General features: G+C 39.5%; 1 protein-coding gene across 1 annotated transcript in view; it reads left to right on the forward strand.

The window, feature by feature from the left end:
* Positions 1-17,908, forward strand: part of COL4A6 (collagen type IV alpha 6 chain) — a 121,090-nt gene that overhangs the window by 65,015 nt on the left and 38,167 nt on the right. The window contains exons 4-12 of the mRNA XM_056491632.1: positions 5,947-6,081; positions 7,221-7,265; positions 12,810-12,926; positions 13,685-13,753; positions 14,635-14,670; positions 15,080-15,142; positions 15,788-15,823; positions 15,970-16,011; positions 17,521-17,613. Coding sequence (XP_056347607.1) covers positions 5,947-6,081; positions 7,221-7,265; positions 12,810-12,926; positions 13,685-13,753; positions 14,635-14,670; positions 15,080-15,142; positions 15,788-15,823; positions 15,970-16,011; positions 17,521-17,613 — 636 coding nt within the window. The remainder of the gene's footprint in view (positions 1-5,946; positions 6,082-7,220; positions 7,266-12,809; positions 12,927-13,684; positions 13,754-14,634; positions 14,671-15,079; positions 15,143-15,787; positions 15,824-15,969; positions 16,012-17,520; positions 17,614-17,908) is intronic.

Genomic DNA, 17,908 nt, shown 5'->3' on the forward strand with positions numbered 1-17,908 from the left:
GTTGTGAAGTATAAATGGAATAATTACTCTCAGTTAATATTAAGTCACTCCTGGCATTGTCCAGAAAAGATAAAAGATAACTGTATGAGGTCTCTTTGTGTGTTTGGAATAGAAATAGCAAATATGTGGAATTGATTGAATCAGGATGTTTCATGAAAGCTTTTAACTGGAAATCAAGCATTCTAAGGAACAAACTTTTCATAGATTTAAATATCCAATTAAAATAAAAATATTCTTAAGAATTGTCTGGGTTTCCTATATAGTTGTATATTTATGCGATAAGCCATCCATTGCAACTTTGTTACTGAAGTATGGGATTCATCAAATGATTTGTGGAATCAAATTTCAGTAATTTTTTAAGCAGTTAAAAAATAGGGTGCAAAAGTGTATATATATATATATATACATACATACACATACACACACGTTTTTTATAACTTAGGTTTTCTACTTGCAGTCATGTCTGGAAATAACAGAAGTATTTTTTGAAAATGGAGTTTATCACACGAACTAAAATTTAAAATTGTTGTGAGACACAGCCTGCAGTTGCTCATTACTAGATTGATTGATTACTAGATTGATCCTGAGATGACCAGAGCAGCCTTGACAGTCGACAGTGTGAGCATGCCAAAGGCTGCTTTGCATAAACGGAAAACTTCTGAAAAGCATTGTGATACTAAAGAATTTCACATAGTACATGAAAAAAATGTCTCTTTTGTTAAAATTAAATGAAAAAATAATTATCACCCTAATATCCTTCCTTAAAAAGACAACAAAACAGAAAAATACCCAAACAATGGCATTTTTGGGAGGATACTCCATAAAGCAGGATTGTTGCATAGGATTTTTTTCTGGTCCATTATTTCTGTGTGCACATATAGTTCTTTGTATTTTTCTCATGCTGTGTAGGTAAAAATCTGTGTAGAGGAACAGTGATATGACAGAAATAAAGGAGCCATTTTTAACTAGGGACTTCCCCTAGGTTTTTAGAAGAAAAACTGAAGAATAATTTTCTTTAAAAGTACAAAGCATTTTTCAGTAGGGAGAATAATTACTTACTCTGGAATGTGAGCAGGGCACTGGATACCTGACCTGTAATTTAGGAAAATAGTGAAGGGGTTTTCATCAGTAATTATTATTATTACAGTAGAACTGTGGGGCCCCAGCTGAGAGCAGGACACTGTCGTGCTACTCACTTTCTATCTAGCAAGAGCGAACCAGTGCTGTGGGAATCTTGCAGGGCAGACTGAAAAGGAGAAGGGAGGAAATGGAGGTAGAAAGTTGAAGTTGGCCCAAGGCTATGCTGCTCCCAGTGGACACGGTTGCCTTGCACTGCTAAGTCACTGACTGACCCCTCATCTTTGTTTAGTGATATTCCTGTGTCAACTTTTGTAACCTGGTGTCACTCATCAGAGAAAACGTCCCTGGTTTAAATGGGAAATGCAATTTGTGTGTGTGAAAGAGCATCTTGAGGGACCAGTTACTTGTACAGGCTGTCTTGTCCAACAGGAATCGGGTACATAGATCTTAAAAGTTTCAGGCTTTAGAATATGCAGTATATGAATGAGAACATGTATTTTTAGGGCCCTAATGTAATAAGTTAATGGTTGGCTGTTTGGTTCACCTTTATGTAATCAAACAAGCATAAGATGCTTCAAGCTACAAAGCATTTGCTCAAAAGTAAATATTTCACTAACAATCTTTTTGTGTCAATAAAGCATGTTTTATGGGGAAGGTAATTGCTGAAGGAATAGACAATGTGAATAAGACTCCTTTAAAAAATTTGGTCACTGAATTCTCGGGAGAGAAGAAACCATGTGTTAGTTTCAGAAGACATGAGCATATTTAAATTCAGTTGCTCTTTTCATACACAGGACCTTAATTTTGCTTAGAAAATGAAAAACGCTTTGCTGCTTGAAATATGACGGTCTACAAATTTATTAAAAAAATAGGAGTCAGTTCTGCCCTTCCTGATCAGTAGTATTTTCTGCTTAGTTACCACAGCTGCTAGATTTGTCTTAGTGGGTCCAGTGTTCTTTATGGTGATGAATCACTGAGTTGGTGTTCGACAGCGACCTAGGTCAGTTGAATTGTTCCCCAAGTAAGTATATACTTGGGGTTTTTTGTCCCAGAAATAAGGGGCATATCCAGTGGTTCCATACCACTTCCACGTGTGTTCCTTTACACAGCATCAAATCAAATAGATTTACGCTTTATTCTCCAAGCTCACAGAGGCAATGGGAAATAAAAGAATGTTTGGAATTTGCAATGCTATGTGTAGCAGCTCTGCTTCAGTGGGCGAAAATTTATATGGGGTATTAGAGTTGGCAAAAAGGGTAGGGACAATAGAGAAACTGTCATGTGTTGTATTGTGCAGCAGCAGAGGCCCCATCATTACCCATTGTACAAGCTTTTCCTCATGACACCCTGGGATGCAGATGAATTTAAAAGGGTATAAGGAGGAAGGTACATGTTGCAGAACCTTTTCCATCTTGAAAGACACTGCCATCAAATTACACTGTCAGGCGGTTTGGTTTTACTGCCTTCTGTAGTGTGGTGACTCAGAAGCAATGGGAGGTTCATTTTCTGGGCATTTTTTGCTCTTGCTTATCACACGTTGAGAACGACAACCTGAATATCTGAGCCAGCTGCGTATTTGTAAGGGTGTGTTTTTTACACACATAATCAATACGTGTGTAACAGAGATGAATATGATTCATGCAGAACTTGTGACACAAACTTGATCAGGATCCAAAATTATGTATGAAAACGCCTGGGTGTATTAAAAAAAAAACACTTTTTACCAGCATCATATTCATTACAGACAGGCATCTCATTTAGTGCTGCTGCATTGTAAAAACCTGGTGCACAAATATGATTGCGAATGCAGGTCATAGATTTCAAATATATGAAATTCTAGGTGGCATTGGAGAGAACATTCACAAGTCACAGTAATTTCATTGGTTTTTTTGTTGGTGTTATTAGCATTCTAAAATTTTCCTCTTTTTAAAAATGATTGTCATACATCTGGGAAACCAAAATGATACTACTTGCATTAATTGCTGATGGCTTTTCTGCAGGCTACTGTGCAATATCTATTGAACATTAAATATTAAAAATAGGGAGCTCTTCTGATTTGTTGTAGTTTTTGTTTGATGTAATCCAAATTTCATATTTCAGCTTGTCCTCAATGCTAAGGGATGTTTTATTCTTTTTATCCTTTGGATAAGTAACAGCCCTCCTAGTGCTAAAGCACAGTAAAAGGCTAGGTAAGTGCATTGAGGTCAGACAGAAGTTCCACCTGGCATTGAGCTCTGTAAGTTTACTTAAGGGTAAAACCTGAGTTTTCATTGTGCTATTATCCTCGAATTGCTCCGGCATGCCACCGTGCCTGCTCTTTATAATGCTCTAATCTTGGAACAGTTCATGGGAGTGCTGCTGAGTGATGAAATATACTGCTTTTTTAGCAGTGAAGGCAAGTCCTTTGTTTCAGCATAGAAAACACTATTTCCATCCACACAGACTTCAAAAGAAACAGTGGGAATTCTTGAGAGCCTAATTATCATGGCATAATCACATTATCAGAGAGATTAGAAGCACTTTACTGTGTTCTTATGCTTTAGTGACACTGCAGGGCACTGGACAAAATCATCAAGTGCTGTTAAAATCTTTCTTGTAGGGCACTAATGCAGGAAAGAGTTATTTAGCTGTGGGCCCTGAAATCACAGAGAACATATTTAATTCTTCTGTCAGGCAGCTGCTCATCCAAACACAAGCAGAAGATGTAGTTTCTGGTCTTTACTCTCCAGTCTAGATATTTTTGTCAGAGCCACCGGGAGCAGAGCAAAACAAGAGCCTCCTAAAATGTTAATTCCCATCAGTTCCAGTCATTGTGAAACATTGTCGTTAACAAGGCAATCAAACTAATGGAATACAGAAGTATTAGCCATTCAAACAAAGAAGAATTCACAGCCTGTTTTCTCTACAAACTGGTGGGCTCTTGGATGCCATTTCTTTTGTGAGAGGTAAGTAAGACTGTAAGTGTAATGTACCCATTTTTAGGTTATGCCTAGCACTGCTGTGGTGCCTTGAGGTAAATAGTTCACAATCCACGCTTTGTAAGTGAATTGTTGCCTGAAAGCCTCTGAATTCCTTCTGATTATGGGAAATTCAGTCTCAGATTTAACTTCTTTAAGTGAGAGCAAAGCCTGTGATTGTTAATGTTTCTTGTTGTATATGGTAGACAAGGACCACTAAAGATTTGGGGATTAATGTTCTGATTATATAGATTTCAATATAAAGAATTACATTGATAATTAGCCCAGAGTTAAGAAAGCTAAAAATAATCAACATGAAAACCTTTCCAGATGTGAGTCTGTGCCTTTGGAAATTCACACTATGGGCAGTGTCTAGACAGAAAATATATGAAATATCAGACATGCACTTGACCTCAATAAAAAGGCCAGGATGAAACAATCACAACAGAAAGGATGATAAGGGAGAATTGTTGCATTTAAAAGAAAACTGGTCCAACAATGAAGACACATAGAATACAGGGAAAAATATTTTAGCCTAAACAGGTACTAAAAATGATCCTGGAAAAAGAATTTTTAAAATCATGTACAGATTGTTTCACTTTCCTCGGTTTTAAACGTGTAACAATACATTTTTAAATTAACAATAAATAAAGTCTTTTACCTGCCAAGCCATGAGTCAGGGCTTTGTATGTCTCCAGCTGAGATTTCTAAAACACTTGCAGCAGGGAGCTGCATTCCTTCTGCTGGTTTACTGCGTTAGGGAAGTAGAAGGGAAACACACTTCCATGGACGAGAATTAAAAGGAGGGGGAAATATGTGGTGAAATTTTTAAGATGTGGGGGTTTTAAACTTCCTCCTCCATTCTATTTTACTGTAAATCTTGATTCTTTACGGGGGTAACTTTGTGTAATCCACTGTCTTGCCAGTAGAAACCATAGGCATAAACTGCATTTTCTGCTGATACTCTGGGACCTTGGACTGATCTCTTTCATGTTCTCTGAACATAACCCAGAAGGGGAGTGTAAACACGTTGACGCAGAGCAGTGTCGGGCACTCGAGGCGCATCTCCCGCGCACGGAGCAGCCGGGAGTGCCCGCAGCGGGTCCCGCGGGGACCTCGCCCCCTGCCGGCAGCGCCCGGCACGGCACCCGCGGGACCCCCGAGCGCGCTGCTCGTTCCTGCGCTCGGCGTCTTCAGGTAAAGGGGATTTCTTACTGTAAGCCCCGATACTGAGCTGCTGGAGTGTGTCCAGAGAAGGGCAGCAAAGCAGCTGAACGGAGCTGTCTGGAGCACAAGTCTGATGAGAAGTGGCTGATGGAGCTGGGCTTGTTTAGCCTGGAGAAGAGGAGGTGTAGGGAGACCTCATCTCTTTCTGAAAGGAGGTTGTGGTGAGGTGGGGATCAGCCTCTTCTGGGCAAAAAGCGATCGTACAAGGAGAAATGGCCTCAAGTGGGGCCAGAGAAGACTCAGGTTGGATATTAGAAAAAATTTCTTCACTGCAAGAGTGGTTAAGAACTGAAGCATAGTGGAGTCACCATGCCTGGAATTATTTGAAAATTAACAGATGTGGCACTTGGCAATATGGTTTAGTGTGCATGGTGGTATTCGGTCAAAGGTTGGACTTGATCTTGGAGGAATTTTCCAACCTTAATGATTCAGCACATCATCACCATCCAGTTTAGGGAGGTGGTTTCCCATCTCTACTCTGTGCTGTTGTGGCCCCATCTTGGGTCCTGTGTGCAGTTTTGGTCAGTCTTTGTCTGAGAATGGACAGGGAAAACTTTAGGATGTCCTAACTACCCAGAGGTATCAAATTGCATTAAAGGTTGAGTTGGAAAGAGTAATTACAAAGGGGTTTGTGGACTGCACTGTTTGTTTGATGCACTGACTGGTTTTTAATGCATATTAGGGTAGACCAGGACTGATTGGGCTTCAAGGACCAATAGGAGCACCTGGATTTACGGGCCCAGAAGGTTTGCCTGGAGCAAAAGGTGAGAGAGGAGCAGTGGGCCCTCCTGGACCGGCTGGACAGAAAGGTGACAAGGTAGGCTCAACAGTGACTTTTCTGTCCCTGCAATAGTTCTATGGCCTTGTATATATTTTTGAGTGAATAAAAATAATCTTGGGCTATATGTCCAGGGATAAAAATATAATGGCATTTCAACAGTATATTTAGAGAATTGTTTGCATTTACTTTTGAATGAGAATACAGATGCTAAAGCTACTGAACAGTATAGCCATCCTGGTAGGTAAACTACAGCCAAATAAGTATTGCTGTTGCAAGTAGTCTGTCACTTCCCATGCACTGGGGTAGATGGCTATTATTCACACTCTTTTCAGGGAGACATCTTCCTGTATAGAAGATCCTGAGTTGGTGTCTAGAAAGCAAAAAAATAATAGGTACTAAACAAAATTTGCAGTTGAGTTTTGCAGGTGCAAAGTTATTTCTAATAAAAATAATACAATAAACTATGTCATAATAAATGTGGAGTATCCCATAAGGTGTAGGTGTAAATGAACACAAAGTGCAAGATTGGAAACAATTTCATTGCACTGAAAAAATTCCATTTACTCCAAAACTATTTCTATTCCCTGAAATGGTAAATATGCAATACCAATGTGCCATAAGATTCTCTCTCTTCATCCATTGTGGGAGAAATATATTTTACCTTTCCAAAGCAAGAATAGTTTAGGCTGGGTATTCTGCTTACACAGTCTGTTTTGCTACTGTTCAGAGCAGAGGTGTGGTATTACTTGCAGCTTGGGCAGTCTGAAGTTAATGCAGTGGTCTGCATATCTCTGGGGGTCCTATCCTAGTGTAGACGAGAAATATGTAAGTTTTGTTGCAACTCTTGGAAAGAAAAGGGTTAAATTTATAGTAGATTGTTTATTTTCCTGGCATCTTGTTTTCCCCAGATGTGCAGTAGGAGATTATATTTTTACTTTAAACTGCCTGATTAAAACATTCCTGAAACACTCATTTGGCATCCAGTCAAGTTCAGATGTTCAGTTCCTTTATTCATTGACCCTGTGGTCAGAGAGAATCTGCATGAGATAGTTTCCTCCTTTTGGTTTTGAAAGCAGAAGTCCAAGACTGAAAGTGTTGGAGTGAAAAATATCTCTCAGGTGACTGAAATATACAGACTGATGAAGTGAAATATAATGTGTACTCTTTTTCTTCAGGGTCCAATGGGAGTTCCAGGATTTCAGGGCATCAGTGGCATCCCAGTAAGTTTGCATATGTAAATATAAATCACCAGAATGGTAATCACAGCTAAAAGCACCTGAACATGATTAGATTGTCCTAGCACATGCAAAGTGTACCTTGAATTGCTTGCTTCTGTCTGGAGGAAAATGGCCATGTTTGTTAATCTACCTGATGTTTCCCTGCTGTTTTGTAAGACAATAGGAGGTTGCTACATATCAGAAAGTGAGCCTGAGTTACATGGGGATCGTTTGCATGACTGATTAGCTCTTCTGTCAGCACCATGTTCCCTCAGCATTGCCTAAAAACTACTGCATCATAAAATCATAGACTTGCAGAATTGAAAGGGACCTCAGGGAGTAAAACAGGCATGATGATCTGTGCCTTCAGGCCATTTTTAGCATGTGTTTCCTAGCCAGCTCTTAAAACCTTGTGATGATGTAGGCTAACTTCTCTGTTAGAAAAGATTTGCTGATGCCTAACCTCAGTCATTCTTTCTGCAGTTTAAAGCTCTTAGTTCTCATGTTACTGAGCAGGGACACAGACAGAAAATAATTCACTTTGTCTTCGTAGTACCCTTCTTTTATGTGATAGCCCTTACCAGATCTCCCTCAATCATCTTTTGCTATGACATGAATGAAAACAGTGATGAGACCTGAGGCCCTCCAGATAACTCTTAATTCTCTTCTAGATTCTAGTCCTGGTTTAGATCAGGTGACACTTTCCCTGACCATCAGGAACTTTTTGTTCCTTTCCTTCTTTAGAACTTTAGATTCTAGAGACAGTTTACAAAAAATTATGTGCCTAAAGTGTTTTGGCCAGCTTTCTTTTGCTTGGTTTCTCTAGTGATTTTTGCAGAAGTATCTTGCTGTAGCTCAGGAGAACTTTAGCTGGATCAGCTTTAGATGTTGCCCCAAACTTCCTTGTTCTTTCTACATTATTTGGCTCATCCTGCTTTCTCCTTCTGATATTAGAATAATTTTTATTTTCTTGATGACATTTTTCCATCCTGTGTGTCATTGTCCCTTCAGACTATGCTCATACTCTTTCTCATCTTCCTTGCTTTCTCAGATGACCAGGAGCTCCAACAATTGAGCTGTGTTTTCTTACTTCATATCAAAAACTGAATTGTTGTAATAGATTGGCTGAAAATGCAGTTGGCCTTGTAAATGAGCTTGTTTGAATCCTGTTCCTTCCTGGCCCTTCTTCTTTAGTCCCCCTCTGCTCATCCTTGCCTGTTTTCTCTCTAGCTCTACTCCCTGGTTGCTATTTTTTTCCTTTTACCGCCAGCCAACTGTCCAGGTCTGAAGAGCACAAGCTGTTCCCATAATACTTAATTTAATTGAACACACTGTGGGAACATGCTGTGCTTAGGGTGTTTTTTCAAATGAGGCTCTGGAGAAAGGGGATTCCCAACAGTGAGGGGAGGCAGAGATACAGCAGCAGTCATTGCCAGGTAGTTGGCAGCAACAGGCATTCCAAGGAGAGAGCAGGGGAGAGATATGAGAGGATACAAAGCCTCCAGCATATGCAGATCTATTCTGCTTTGCAATATTCTGAAAGGTGGGTGAATGGGAAAAAAAGCAGATTTTGCTGGTCCTGAATAGCAAAGTGCTCAGCACTGTCGGTCTTCTGTGCCACAGCTGCAGGGCAGAAAAGGGGCAAATGGAAATTTGTTCGTACTATTTACATTATAACCACTGAGATAAATGCTTCCATTGTAGGGTGAAAATAGCATCTGCCACTGCTTGAGTAAATTTTTTTACTTTTGTCATTACATTTCAGGGTAAGGAGCAATTTAGATTTTTTGTGAAGTGTATACAAATATAGGCACTTTATATGGATGTGTAAAATGCAGAGCAGAGGAGAGAGCACAGTGTGTGAGAAAGATGGGAGAAGTAAAAATAGATTGCTGTATCTACACATCCAGTCCAGTGAAGAGAAATTCTTTGTAGTATGCAGGTATGGTAGTGTGGGCAGGTGTAGTTTAGTCATAGGCCATGGGCAAGGCCATTATTCAGAGGGTAGTCGCACTGTTGATCATAAGGGAAGTGGTATTCCACAGAATTCCTTTGGGGAATGCTGGTGGCAAGTAAATCATGTTGTTGCAGCTGGCCTGACTAATACCTTTAACCTACTAAATACAGCAGCTACATATGTTTATTGCTAGACTTTCATGTCATATTATAGGAGAAGCCCTCAAATCCTTAGCCCTACTTGGGAAGTTTATTTTTTGCTATAGGACAAGATTCAAGGATACCTCTGCAAAGGCTAAAACTGAAGCTGGGAGATGTATATAGCTTTTCATGAACTGTCCAAGGAGTTCTATAAGGAAATATTTTTATGATAAGTGAGCCCTTGTCTGTGCCATGAAAGCCAGAGCTGTATGAAGAGGCAGTTTTGTGACCTTCCTAGAGCAAATGCAAACACTTGGCAATGGCTGTATAGAAAGGCCATTTGCCTTAGCAGGCCATTAAACTGTTTATTCAATTAGTTTTGTATTCATCCTTAATTGCATTTTTTTTTTCTGTTTTTATTTATTCATGGAGCTCTCCTGTTGGGATTGCCTTTTCACTGTTTGCTTTAGAAAAGAGGCCCCTTGGGATCACAGTGTCAGTGTATGACCAAGAGTCAGATAAAAGGGGGCCCAGATAACCAGTTCAAGTTTCCTTATCAGTCTCACACCAAACGCCTCTTTTGTGAGTACAGAGGGCACAAGCATCTCTCCAGCCTGTGTTTTAACTCAGATCTGTAAACTAATCACCCTGACACTATAAGTAAAGTCTGTGAAAGTCTTCTTTCTTAGTCAATCCAGATGCTCAATTGGTCCATCTGCCAAAAGAAGGAATTAGAGAAAGTGAGAGCAATTGAACTATTAACCACCACTTTTCCAGGTCAAAACAGCTCTTTAAATCAGTATTTGAAACCCCTGGGGAAAAGGTTCTTTTAAGGCAGGACTTAGCAACACTCAAGAAAGTCAGCTGTGGGTGTTCAGTATTTCCTCAGATAAGGGTATTAAAATGAAATATTATGAACTCTGATTGCAGATTAGCTTTGAAGTAGGAAATCTTGTGGATTGTTTTCCTACAGCAAAAGACATAGAATGTGTGTGTGCTTGTGTGTCAGTCTGTGTCATGCTTTGGCACAGAATGACAGACATGGATGCCATGGGATTAAGTGTCAGGGGCACAGATTTATTTAGCACACATAAGAAATCACTGTGATCAGCATATTTTATGTCTTCTCTCTGTGAGCCCTATTCACATTTTAAGAGGATACCAAAGTCCTTTGGGCCTCTCACAGGCTATCTTGGTGTGAGAGTCAGGAGATCTCACCCAAAGTGTTTCCCAGGACATGGTTTACCCAGCAGCTGCGTGCCATGGGCTGGCTCTCTGCCTGCACGAACGCTGGAGGAGCTTGGCTCCCTGTCGTCTCACACTGAGAGGCAGATGTTGGCCCTTTCAGCTTCACTAAACCTTGCAGCTGGTTACCTTGTGCTGCACTTCTCCCATATACTGTAAACAAAGTGAAAAACCTAGTAGACACTGACAAGTCAGGCCTCTGACTCTGCAGTCAGTGCCTGTCCTGTCAGAGACTTGATGATTTTGTCTAAGACATCCTGCATGGATCAAATTAATTAAGTAATTTCTAAAAGAAAAATGTAAGTGGCAGTAAATTACTGCTTCAGCCTACTCCAGTTGCTTTACCAGGGCCTGGCAAGTCCCTGCTTGCACACCACATGTGGTTATTTTGACAAGCAGACTAATCATCAGAGCAGGTACTGTTAATGCAGTGGTCTTTGATAGCAATGCTTTAGGATGACTTAATTTCATTCCTTGTTAAATCTCAAATGTATAGTTATCTGGGTGAGCTGCCTTGATTGTGCAGCTGAGACACACTTGACATTGATTCAGTCTGTACCTTGTTGACTGACAGAAAGTAGATCAGATCTCTCTCGATTTTGTTGGCACAAATCTCGACACAGTTGCCAAATGAGCGGGACCAAGGACTTCATCTGACTGAAAATTAACCCCATTAAGAAACAGAACAGTTATTTCTCTGCTGTGTTTGTTTCCTGTTCTGCCAGCACAGGGAGGAGGTACATGTGAGGGAGCAGCAATGTGGAATAGCCTTCCTGGCAGCAGCTGAGATCAGCTCGAGAATTTACATAATTATGGCTTAAGTTGTTCTGCATCCTTGAGAAAATCATTCTGCTACTGTGTGTCCTTCCCATCTATAAAATTAAGATTATAGCATTCCCGCATTTTTTCAAGGTATTTAAAGATCCTTAGATAAAAGGCTTTACATTACTGCAAAGTTCTCATTGAGTTTCATCACAGTATATGCTATTGGCTTGGACTGGGAAGACCTTTAGTCTTGCAAATGTGTTTATTTTAAGTGTCAGGCATGAAGGACTGTTAATGTTCTGCTTTATCTCCATTTTATCTATGTTTGTTTTTTTTTCTACTTTCCTAATGTGAGTCATAACTTGCTTAGTGCCACATCTTAAGAATGAATCTTCGGGATCAAACAAAAGAACTTTTGGGATGAGTCAAGATCACAGTGTACAGAGAGGGGAGAGAACTGTCAAGTTACCAATATTATCTCCATAAGTTTAATTTTTCTTCTTGCCTTAAAACTATGTTGTTGAGCACCACAGGACACATTTAGTGGAAAAGCAGTATAGAAAAAGGAGTTGCCTGACACTTGGGCATTGTGACTGACAGAAGATCTTTCTGCCTTCAGCCCTCAAATACTCATATGGCACTGAAGTAAAACTACCTGAAGTCCCAAACTTTGATCTCCTTTGCACTCCTTTGCACTCCTTTGCTGAGTAAACTCCAGCCAAATTAGCAGAGCTATACCAGGGGAAAAGACATCAGAATTAGGTGCAATTGTATTTTTCTCTGCTTGATTAACAATTGGCCATTGTAAATACTTTTTAAAAGCTGTTGTTACTTTAATTGGATCTTTCTCGCAGTTGCTTTGCCTAAGGTCCTATGTTTAATATAACAAATAAAGCTGTTCTGCTTGAATGGCCTGATACTAGAGCTTTAACATCTGTTGATCTATTAAAAGAAAGAATCCACACTGGAGAGGAAGAGAAATCACTGAAACTCCAAGCAGATTGGAATCATAAATTCTCAGTATTGTTGAGTCTGCCCTTTCTTTGACATGAGCAACTTCCATTCCTGGTGTCAGGTGCGCCCTTGTGAGCTGTTTGTTACATTGCATATGGTTCACACTGCTGTGGGATGAGTACTGCTCTTTTGGGACCTACTCATGCACAAGTTATGTACTTCAGAAAACTATCCCTTGGAGGAAAAGGTAATTGGATGAATGCAGCCAATGTTCTAGGACTTAACCTTTAGGGAGGATAAACAAAGCTGGCTAAAGAAGCTTGTTCCGTTGCACTCTGCCATATACTGAACTTGGTCGGGAGTTTTGCAGTTCTTTTTGTTTGTGTTGCCATTTGGAAGGAAGATATCAGTTTTCTGTGGACAACAGTATTACTAACAAAATAATGGATCCTGTTGATCATTCTCTGTCTCTTTCCCTTTACACAGGGTCACCCTGGGCAGTCTGGACCTAGAGGCCTGCCTGGCCTAGATGGCTGCAACGGTACCACTGGGAGTCATGGCATTTCTGGACCAGATGGGTTTCCTGGTCTACCTGGACTGCCTGTATGCACCAACTCAAATATGGTGTTCTGTAGTCACTAAATCAGGATTTGCTTTCTGTGGCATTGTTGGATAAGTAACTGCCAAGTACTTAGGAAGAACCTAAAGAATCCTGAATTCATTAGAATTGTCAGAGCTCAATTTTCATATCCAAGCTGAGGATAAAATGAAGTTCCTGTGGATAAAATCTTCTCCTTCACCTGCTGCCATCGCTACTTTGGATGCAGCCCAGGATATGGGTGGCTGTCTTGGCTGCAAACTCCCACTGACAATTTTTCATCTACAAGTACCCTCAAGTCCTTTTCCAGGGCTGCTTTAAATCCAGTCATTGCCCAGACTGAATCCGTGGTTGGGATTGCCCCAACTCAGTTGCAGGGTCTTGCACTTGATGAGGTTTACATGGGCCCATCCCTCGAGTCTGCCATGGTCCCTCTAAATGGCATTGATGTGTAAATGAACAGGGAAGTTATATCATGTCAAAGAGGTTCAAATTGGTTGTCAAAGGCCTAAAATGAAAGGGAAATCTAGTATAAACAGGAAAATACCAGAGAAAATGTTTGTAGAACCCTGTTTTTCTAAAGATGCAGGAAGTCCTTACTTCTCATAATAGCACAACTTCTCTAAAGAAGCAGCAGTGGTACTTTTACAGTGAAAAAGTGGGAACCAGGAGTTTGCCTTGCTCATTATGCTAGTAAGATACTCTTTCAAAACGAAAGCAGTTTCTTTTCAATATTTTTTTTTTTTTTTTTTTTTTTAATCAGGGACATCCTGGCCCAAAAGGCCTTAAAGGAGAACCTGTTTTTGCTCAAGGCAGTCTTAAAGGAATGAAGGTAAGACTTGTCATCACACAGGAGAAAATGCAGTACAAGAAACTCTTTGATGCCCCACAGGTTGCAGGGTTGATACTGCAGGTTTGATCGCTTGTGGTATTAGTCCTGAGTGTCTGAATGCAGAGGTGGGGAAAAGGCCTTGTAATAACTTCATTAATGACAGCACAGAATACTCTCAGAACCTGGAATTGCTTGGTCTTTGAAAAGAACTTGTTCATCCCATACTGGGATACTGGGGCGTTGCTCATCCTGTTACTGTTCAGCACGTTATGACTTCTACTGTGAGATTCCAGCTTCTTCTCATTGTTTCTTGTACTGGAAGGTACTAGAAATTTATCAGTTACGTTCTCAGTTTACATACATGCTTCATTAAATATAGAAGATAGTAAAAACTTTGTGATATAAGGCCTCTCACACTGACTTTGCTGGTTAAAATTAGGGACTCTTCTAAAATTCTATCCACATTATATATCTGTGTAAGTTCATAACATTAAAATAGGTATTTGTTCATTTACTTCTGTATTTATGGTAAATTAAGATACTTCCATATTATGATGATACGGTTTTGCATATTTTATAGCAGTCATATAGTAAGAGTTTTTATAGTGTATTTTCAGTGATTTTTTAATTATTATTTTTGATGCCACTTTATTTTCTCTTGTTACCCATAAATAAAAAGGTTCTAATTTCTCTAGAGGTCTCCGTTACCCAATTCAAATATGGAAGCAGAGATTTCAAGATATTTTCCCATTTACACTTGATCTAATATTAACTAACAGCAAATATTTCTATTTATTTTCTATTTATACAAAGCTTGATGTTCCTTATAGTTTGTTGCAATAATGTTGTGTAATTTTTATGTATGCATTTATGATTTTTAGGGTGAAAATGGTCTTCCTGGATTGGATGGAGTTCCTGTAAGTTATTTAATTTGGGGCACAATGATTTTAAACAATATTAATACCAATATCAGGTATTGGTTCTCAAGGACCCTTTTCAAATTAGTGGGAATTGTATTTACATGTGTAATACCAGTAGCAGTTCTAGATTTGTAAGGGTATGAGTGGATCCACATTATGGTAGAGGAAGTAAAATTTTTCCTATTACCTGTTTAATTATTCCTTTTTCAAATCAAACTCCCTTCTACCATTGAACTATGTGACTTTGATTTTCAAAGTACATCTAATCATATGAAATAAATTGCTTTAATATTTAAATTGGCTTACTTAACTAGGGGATCTTACTTGTTTCCTGAGACTCACTTTCGGAAGGGTTTGATGGGGTAAATGCTGCACATTCTCTATTTGTCCTCTGTTCTTTTTACAGGGTCCAAAAGGTTTTCCAGGTCCAATAGGTCCTGCAGGCCCTATAGGGTTACCAGGTTTGCAGGTATGAGACCTCTGCTGTTTTGCTGTTGCAATTGTTGATAGAACAGTTCAAACTGTTGGCAGTTTTCCCTTTCCCTTGTTTTTGTGTCATGATGATGAGCAAGAGAACCTGTGCATCTGAAAAGACTGAGCACAGCTGACTTCTAGCCTAGGATGCTTGGTCTTGGGTAGTTTAATCTCTACAAGAGCAAAGATTCCTCTCTGGAGAATCCAGAGCAGCAGAGGGCTTCAGCAGAGCTCTGCAGTGCTCTCTGCAAACACCTTGTTACACTGTTCTGAGCACTTTCTCATCTCAGGGCTTGGGGGGAATAGGCTGATCTCTGATGTTTGGAGCCTTTGTTGTCATGAGCTATGTTAGAGTTGCTTTTTTAAGATCCTGCTGGAGAATTTCTATTGGGCAAAGGTAAAACCAAACTACATTTTTGTTGGGTTTAAGTTGAAGTTTTCTCTTAATGATGTTGCCAAAGAGCTGTGCTCTGAGAGATGTGAAGACTTGAGAGCATGTGTCTTGCTTTTGCTTTGGAGACAAGAAATGTCATGTACCACTGCAGATCCCAGCATTACTCCAATTGTTTGCATCCTAATTAAGTCAAAAAGAATAAAATCTTGATCATGTTTACATTTTATTTTTTTTTTTTACTTTTAGGGTCCAGTGGGTCCCCCTGGACCACCAGGTCCAAAAGTAAGTAGCTACCTTTCTTGTTTTCTTTTTAGTTTGGGAGGGTTTAACAGTGCTTAGATTTGCTTAGTGGGCTTAGATGATAGGGGTGATGTTGTTGCTTTTGTTTTATTATTCATTCATCCATGAATGATTTTTTTCTCTCCTAGGGTAACATGGGATTAGGCTTTCAGGGAGAGAAAGGAGAAAAGGTAAATGAAACTTGTTTTAATATGGGTAGAGCATGAAGTAATACTCCAGAGTTCCATCACAGCTTGATCCTCTAGGAAGTGGCTACATTCCAGCATTTTCTTCTTTTCCTTTTTCTTTTCTTCTCTTGGACTGACTGGCAGTTTAAATACTAAAGAATCTTGCTGCTTCCTTATTTGTTGGTACACTGAAAAGGATGGGAGCCTTTTCTGAGCAAAGAGGAATGTCTTGGTTTGAAAGATAGGTGTCTGCTCAGGAAGGCAGGAGCCTCTCTTGAAATGGAAAATGTAAACCCTCTCCCTCCAAATTATTATAATTTTGAAATTAATAAGCTCTCAGGCAAAGATATGGGAATGGGAATAACAGTTCTTTACTAGGAAAATTAAAATAAAAATACAGTAATACAAAAAACTAAAACACTGGGTCAGAAAACAACCTGACACCCCATCAGTCAGGGTGTTGGTAGCAGTCCAATTAAATGGTGGCTGCAGTGCTCCTAGGGTGACAGATATGATTCTGTAGAAGCAGTGGTCCTGTAGAAGGGTCTAGTTTTCTTCCAAAGATCTAGTGATGATGTAGAAGGGTCTGGTTATCTTCTGGGAATCCAGTGTAAAAAGGCTGCTCTGATGTTCCAAATCTCAGATTTCATCTAGATAGGAAATGCTTGGTTCCTCCTCCTGGGTGGAGCATCATCCCAATGGGATGATGTAATTTTATCAGTCATGCAGTGGGACTCAATGGCCCATTAATAAAAGATATCTCCCTGGAAGAAGGATGGGTTGTGGAAAAGATAAAGAACTGCCCCACCCCACCTGGTTTCAACAGATGGTGATAGAATACATACTTTTGGTTACATCCTGCATTGCAACCCAAGACAAAGAAGAAGGGAAAATCTCAAGTCAGTGCAGTATTTTCATGGTTATCAAGACCAAGGTTGTTAGACATCTTTTGAATCTCCACTTTTCAATTTCTTTGGACCATCACCACTTGTATTGAGTTATTCCAATTACTTCATTCTTCGTGACTTTTATTACATTCTTTGGGTCAGCTGGTATGAATTTATAGTCTCACTATACTAAATGAGTGTCTTGCAGTCTGTGTCAGAATTTACACAGGCAAAAATAGGGCTTCTTCAAGTTCTCAGTCTGGGACTTGATTCTGCTGATTGGTTCTCCTTCCACAATTCTAATTGTTCCTTCTCTTCTTCCATATTTCTTCCCAAAGTTTTTCTGAAATGTTTTCCTGTTGGTTCAATAGTTGAGCTTTTTTTTTTTTTTTTTCTTGTCATGTTTTATATCCACAAGGCTTTGGAAACAGATGCATGTTGTTCGTCCTGATTTTTCCATCTGATCTTTTGATTCCCATGACCAAAGTCCCATGCCAGCATTCAGGCACACAGATTTATGTACATGAGATATAACTGAAGTGTTTTTTCTTCTGATTTGTAGGCCATTTCCATAGAAAATCAAAACATGGTCTGCTATGTTAGTATCTTCCTCTTTTGTCTACAGGGTGATGTAGGGCTGCCTGGGCCCCCAGGTCCCCCACCATCCACTGGAATACTGGAATTCATGGGATTTCCAAAGGGGAAGCAAGGAGAAAAGGTCTGTAAATTCAGTTTACATGCTCTGTCCCTCTCCATGCTCTTTCATTAAAAATGAACAAAATTACTGAACAATGAGAGCTGTTATATTTTCAAATGAAATTAATTTTCTGTACCAGTTTATTCTGTCAAATGGTTATTGATTAAATATATTCATAGTTCAGGGCATTGTGGACCACTAGAGAATACACACCTCTCAGAAGAAGAAATCTAGAAGCTATTTAAAGGTTTTTGTTATTAATCCTAAAAATAAGTAAACTGTAGTTGTTTTTGTTGGACCTATGAAATTCTGTCAG

The sequence above is a fragment of the Oenanthe melanoleuca genome, chromosome 4A, assembly GCF_029582105.1.
Source record: "Oenanthe melanoleuca isolate GR-GAL-2019-014 chromosome 4A, OMel1.0, whole genome shotgun sequence".
NCBI lineage: Eukaryota > Metazoa > Chordata > Aves > Passeriformes > Muscicapidae > Oenanthe > Oenanthe melanoleuca.